Source organism: Austrofundulus limnaeus, unplaced genomic scaffold, assembly GCF_001266775.1.
Source record: "Austrofundulus limnaeus strain Quisiro unplaced genomic scaffold, Austrofundulus_limnaeus-1.0 Scaffold111, whole genome shotgun sequence".
In the NCBI taxonomy this organism is placed as follows: Eukaryota; Metazoa; Chordata; class Actinopteri; order Cyprinodontiformes; family Rivulidae; genus Austrofundulus; species Austrofundulus limnaeus.
The window spans coordinates 940,176-947,098 of NW_013952513.1; the positions used below are offsets into that span (position 1 = coordinate 940,176).

Consider the following 6,923-nt stretch of genomic DNA (forward strand, 5'->3'; position numbering starts at 1 on the left):
TCATTATTTTACTTAACATAAAAATTGTTTCATATCAATGGTAAACTTTCAATTTGTGATTAAACGCAACAAAATAAATTTAAAAAGTGAACGATAATAACAATGGTCCTGCTTCTGAGCTGCTTTAACTGAGCAATTTAGTTGGATAGCATAGTATTAATGTCTCAAAATAAGCTGCTTTAAAGTCAGCACCATTAACTATATCTGCCATAATGCATACTAGCTACTCACTAGAAATGCATCAGTGAGTAAAACTTTATTAGTTTTACTTATTTTGGTATTTATTTCAGATTTAGTCAGTCGTACAGTGTTCTCATCAGTGTTTAAAAGAGGACATGTTAAAACACGGTTTAGTCAAAGTTAAACATGAAACATCAAAGTTCATTACAAGTGGCCCTTCGAGGGCCACCATAACGCTCATGTGGCCCTCGGTGAAAATGAGTTTGACACCCCTGGTCTCAACAGAGAAGAGAGTAGAATTGAGTGGAAATGTGTAGGAAGGCAAGGGACCAGGCTGCTGGACCGGGGTACACAGCATAAACCAAGGGTGCCCAAACATTTTCCCCGAGAGGGCCAAAATGAAACTCTATCCAGGGCTGTGGGCCAAATGCAGTAATATAATACATGAAATACAAGTACTTTTTAAAGTAAAGTCCTTTATTTTTAATGATTAAGCTATGCAATGGCCCTCTTTTGTTTTTGTCTGTGCACTTGGAGAAAGTCTACCATACGCTCAAGTAGCAAAGGCTCATGGGACGTTTTATAAATTGATAAAATATGAGCTTTTGTGGCCTTATAAAGTGTGCAAATCTACATGTGGGGTCAAATCTGATTTAAATATTTCTTGTTCTCATTTCATGTTTCATGTTTAATCCTAATAAATCAAAGATAAAGTCAGCACCATGACTGAAAACTTCCTTCACTACAGCCCTTTTATATAGTCATTTGACCAATGGAAACACTGTGTTTCTATAGAATTAAAAGGTTACAACCTTGTAACTTTGGCAACTGTTGGTGAGCCAAATTCGGCCCACCGGCCCCACTTTGGGCCCGCGGGCATTGCTTTCATCCAATGATCTGACTCTGTTGAAAACAATAATTTGAGGATACATAGTGGTAAGGGCGATGAGTAACTGAAAATAGGCGTACAGGAGTCTTCGGAACACAGTTTTGTTTTTCGTAATTCCTTTCTGTAAATAAAAGAAAGTAAATAAAAAGAAATAACCTTCATCCACTCTGCCATGTCATCAAAATCATCCAAGTGAAGGAAAGAATTCTTCAGTCTGGCGATTGGGCCGTCTGCATCTAGAATGCGGCATACGTGGAATTTGTCGCAGTATCCTCGATTCCCTGAGCACGGAGCACCACCAACCAGAGGCAACAGTTTCCTCTGAAAATAATGAGAGAGCACGGAGGAGGTGGTGCTGGCACACGTCTCGGGCTTATCTGCAACATACACAGCATTAAATACAGACAGTCAACCAGCCAGTCCAATTTGATGGTGAGACAGCTCTTAATTTTGTTTTTTGCGAACAACTTGAGGTTTACGGAGCAGAAAACATCCTTCTCATAAAAACTGACACATTTGGGCTGATTTGTTGCGACCCGAAGTGTAAACATGTTAGTCAGAGAGGAACCGTGGGTGTGTGTTTACCACGCTGCTGGCAGCACATGTGGCATTTCTCCTTCATGTTGTCTCCTGGACAGTCACACTGCTGCAGGCGGTGCTTCACACACACAGACTCTGCACAGACCTGCAGGGAAAAAAAAGAAATCAAAAACATTTTTATGATTTCATGCATGCAAAAGAAAGACTGGGGGAATGTGGGCAGGAATACAAAAGAAGAAATTAAGTTTATATTTCATAAAAAAAAACAGAATTGCACTGTTGACACAATAACTCAGTCGTAAACAACTTGCCAATAAAATAATTTCCCAGGCATTAGCAAACAACTTTAACTTCTCAAATTCAACATGTTCAAAGTATCATATATAAGTATCATAAATAAGACTTAAAAAGAAACAATATTTGTGTACAACAAATATACTTTCCCCCCAAATTTGTGTTTACTGTGACATTACAGAGGAAACTAACTGTTTAATAAATATTGTTTAATTTTTACCAAAACTGTTAAGATTTCAACAAAATGTCGGCATGATTTTGAGATTTATAGTGTTTTTGTTTCTTTGTCATCTTGCTCTGATTTTTATTCCTCTAAAAGAACGAGTCACAGTTACATTTTGTTAGGATTATCTTGGTATTTGTTTGATTTCTGTTTTATTTCATTAGTTTGTTCTGTTTTTCCCCGTCATCGCACCTGTTTGTAATTTATTAATCATGAGACCCGTTTCCATTTCTTTCTCAATTGATCTTCTCTTCCTGCATGTCTTCTTGTCTCTGTGTTCCTAAAGGTCAAGTCAGGTCACTCTTTTTGTTCTTCTGCCAAAGAAATTTTGGATTCAAACTGTCTGGGTATTCTGCTCTGCAGACAGTTTGGTTTTGTTTCTTTCACTCGCTCACCTTCTGAATCTTTGTCTTTATCGTGTGACAAATATGTGGCCAACACTTTGTTGTGATGCAGATAACTCACGTATTTATTTTTTCCTTTTTTTTTTTTTTTGGTTAAAAATGGTTTTTCCTCTTTTGAAAATAATATGAAAACTTTCGAGTTTATAAAAAAACACGACTCAGCTTTTTGATTCTGCAAGAATTAGATTCACTAAAACTAATGGATTAAACCTGTTTGTTCATAGATTGGATTTATTCATTCATTTATTTATACATTTATTTATTTATTTTTACCAAATATTGGGTCAACACAGTAGCCTAGCTGGTTCAGACATAAGTTGCATCTGTGTTCACTGTCTATCACCTTACTCCAGAAGTTAAGCAAATGGAACCTGACTGGGCCTCCACTTTAGGACGTAAATCAAAGGTCTCTCTAAAGGTAAGTTAGCAACAAACTGTAAAATAATATTTTATCTGGTTGGCCTTGTTATTAACTTAAGCTTGCACGAGGCTGTGAGTTAGTGTTTCTAAAATAACATTAGTTGATGCTGGCAAGCTGATGCTAATAGCTGTTAGAGCCAGGTCCAGGTTGTAAATACCTCCACAGTAAAATATGTGGCCCGGATTCCGTAAAGAATGACGGCCCTTTGGTGGCCCAGGTGTGGTTTGTCAGAAGTGGTCCATTAATGGAGAAGGGGGTCTCTGCAGTCACTATGTTGGAGTTTCAGGTTTTATGGGAGGAGTTTGTCCAGAACATGGTTGGTCTGCTAGACTTTTGTGGTCATTGTTGGTTTGATTGGTTGGAATGACTAATTTGGATGGGGTTTGAAGAAGGGGCTAGCTCGGTTGAAATGGCCCGGAAGCACATATACGTATTTTTAAATAATAACTTCATAATGTGAGACAGGAAGGAGCTAACTGAATGAAATTTGAGCGCTACACTTATGGAGGGATTTTTAACAATCTGACTCAGTCAAAATAGACAAAACCTGCATGGAAAAAGATTGTAAAATAATATTCATAAAATGAGACAAGAAGGTGCAGGAAGTCAACAAATTATGTAATTATGAACATATGTTCATAATAAATAAACTTGTTTGTATTTCTACTACTACTATTACTACTACTACTACTGCTACTGCTACTGCTACTGCTACTACTACTACTACTACTACTACTGCTACTACTGCTACTACTGCTACTACTGCTACTACTACTACTACTACTACTAATAATAATAATAATGATAACACATTTTATTTGAAGACGCCTTTCATGGCACTCATGGACACCATACAATGTAAATTCAAAGAGACTATACCAGGGCTATTCAACTGGCGGCCCGCGGGCCGGATGTGGCCCGCGAGTGACCAAAATGCGGCCCACCAATTGGTTCATTCATCCCTTAAGCCCAGACCACCAGTTTTCTACTTTAATTACTATAAGTTCTTTTGGCTAAACACAGACTTGTTTGGTATCTACAGAAACATCAGTATCTTGGCTACAAGCTGGTAAAAACTATTTCTAAGCAAACTAAAGACAGTTAAAACTATAAGCAGTTGAAGATAAAACTATGAAAGTAAAAATAAAATTGGTTTAAAAAGTTGGCAAGTCAGAGATGTCAAAATATTGTGTTAAATAGGAGGTATGATGCGTTATTTTTGTTTTTGATATTGTTTTATTATCACTAAATTTATTACATACATAGTTCTGTATGTTATATCCRTGATTAAATGCAGCAAAATAAACTATTTCAAAGGAAACAGATCTTTGGTTTTTTTACATAATAATTTTAATTGCTGGATGTTCGGCCCCTCAGCTGTTGGCCTGCATTAACCATGGCCCCCGGAGCAATTTAGTTGAATAGCCCTGGACTATACTATGACAAATTTAACACATTTTTTGGTTCGAGAACTTGCTGCGTTAATGCTGAGTTAAAAATACCCAGGTTTGGCTCGGTACAGCAGTTTTTAGCGTGTACTCATTAATCCCTCATTTTCCTAAAAGCTTTTTCCAGTTATTTGATGTTTTGTACAAGATTTAAACCAAGAGAGAATAGCAGGGACTGAACATCTGGACAAGAAGATACGATGAAGCAACAAAGTCTCCAGAGCGCAAAGTATTTAACGTTGGAGAAAAATGGTCAGGGTAAGTATTGTTTTTTTCCCTTTTTTTTTTTTTTTTTTTGCAATCACATAGAGATGTTAAGATGGATTCAATCAGTTGTTTTTCCAGTAATACTGTGTTGTAATGATGCTTTTATTAACAAATAAAGCTGTGGAGGGATTCATCTGATTAGCTTCAGAGGAATTTTGTATATTCACGCTTGCTGAAAACCAAGGAAGCATTTGATTAGTATGTCGGATCAGAAACAGATTTGACTTTGCATCTAATTACCAGTACATGTGCTAGAATTACACAAAAACACACTGTTTTCTAAATTATTATGCAAATGATATTTTTCTCTGATGTTCCTAAATAGTCGATACAAATGACAGTCAGCCTAATTTTCTAGTCGACATCTATAGAGTTTAATTTGAATGTTAATGGAAAAAAATTCTCAATTGAAGTAATTTAAGTATTTCATTTAAAAAAACAAACTTAAAATGCACTGTTTCAAATTATTGTGCACAACAGAGTTTCAAAGCAATTTAAAGACTGTGAAGAACTGAAAATGGTCATTTGTTGAATTTGCAGCAGTGGGAGGTCGTAGCTCTTCAAATCAAAAACATCATAACAGGTCAAGCTACATTTTAACATAGGATCCATTGAACTTGTGAGTTTTTGGAGAGTTTCTGCTTGAATTTTGAATTTCTTTGTAGGATGTCAAGAATAACCATCCAGAGCTGCTGCCTGGATGTGAACTGCCTCCCACCCTCAGAGACCTCTGGCCTTAGGCTCCAAAGGTTCTCAATAAGGGTTGAGGTCAGGGGAGGATGGGGCCCAACCCTAAGTATCTCTCCTTTTATGCCCATAGGAGCCGACGATGGTGCAGAGGTATTCCTTGTTGCATGGGATGGTGTGTTGTCCCATGTAAAAATTATTTTAGTCTTTATGTATTTCTGGGCCCACTGCAGTTGTTTCTGTTTATGAGCATTGGTTAGGGGTGGCTGAATAAACAGTTTATTCATAACCGTAAGCCACTGGAGGATCCTACACCTTGACGTTCGCTGGGACTTTAAAGGCACCAGCAACTTTGAATATCTGCTGCTTTGTAATGACATTTTAGCAGCTGTTCTCTTTAATTAGATGTATTTGTCTGTCAAAAACATTCCTCGTTGTGCCTTTATCTGCATGAACCCATGTGTCCTCTAAATCAACCACAAATCTCTTAACAATACAACAATTATGCTTAGGTTTTTGTGAAATCTTTAAGGTTTTCATGCATTGTCCAAGGCATTCACGCTTTCAAGAGCTACTTTTTCTTTCCCATATTGTTTGAAAATGGTGATCTGCTTGATTACATTGATTTTGCTTCTTCAGTAGTTTTTCCTTTGATGGGCTCACCTTGCAAACTAATCACCACAGGTGTCTGAGATTGATTTCAGTGACCCAAAGAGTCATGAAACACAATAAGCTTAATTAAAAAACTGAACAATGTTAATGTTATAACACTTAAGTACTGTTTGCACAATAATTTGGATCACAGTGCGATCTCAACATGAATGATCTAGAAATCATCACACAGATATGCAAACTGATGACCTCATTTAACAAAACTGTACTTTCAATTGTTGTTAAAGTCAAGCATTTCTTTCTGCAGGATTGCTGCACATTTGCAAGCATTTCCTGAACTGTTGGGTAATAACAAAAATGTGTTGAGTCACAGTCTGGATGTGTGCACCTCACCCCGTTCAGACAGACACGAGTGCCCTGACTACAGATGGTCAGGTCTTCCTTGGCGTGTGGCTGTGGACAGAGCGCCGAGAGGCCCGAACACTCGCTTTTTTTCTGACAGTCTGTCTCTTCGTCGCACAACTGACCCTCTGGCTTAAACACACAGTTGCGGCCACAACACAGACCCTGGCTCGGACTGGATGGACGGACAAGTGACAAGACATGATAAACACAGTCAGGGTGACAAACCTGAGTGGAACCAGTTTCAATGAAAAAGGAACAATGTGTTGCACCAAGTTGGAATACGCCTAAATCTGTTTTTAAAACTTATATACCTGCAGACTTTACCAGGCTTGAGGCGACACTGGACTCCTACATGTTCTTTGGCACTGAAACAACAAAGGTCTGTGTCATTGTGTCCGACATCACACTCCTCACCCTCCTCTACAATCTGGTTTCCACAGATGGGCTGATCGCTGACTGGCCAAAGAAAGCAGAGACGCAGAAAAGCACAGTGAATTCATCGTAGCTCAGTTTCTCTGAAAGGGATCCATGATTAGTTGTAACATTAGACTTT

The 6,923-nt window shown here is 37.8% G+C and overlaps 1 protein-coding gene across 1 annotated transcript in view; it reads right to left on the bottom strand.

Annotated features, from left to right (window-relative positions):
• The window catches only part of si:ch1073-396h14.1 (disintegrin and metalloproteinase domain-containing protein 10), a 40,334-nt gene that overhangs the window by 2,411 nt on the left and 31,000 nt on the right, over positions 1 to 6,923 (bottom strand). Inside the window, exons 11-14 of the mRNA XM_014014204.1 lie at positions 6,682 to 6,826; positions 6,359 to 6,542; positions 1,655 to 1,754; positions 1,226 to 1,446 (exon numbers count right to left, since the gene is read on the bottom strand). Of these exons, the coding sequence (XP_013869658.1) occupies positions 1,226 to 1,446; positions 1,655 to 1,754; positions 6,359 to 6,542; positions 6,682 to 6,826 (650 nt within the window). The remainder of the gene's footprint in view (positions 1 to 1,225; positions 1,447 to 1,654; positions 1,755 to 6,358; positions 6,543 to 6,681; positions 6,827 to 6,923) is intronic.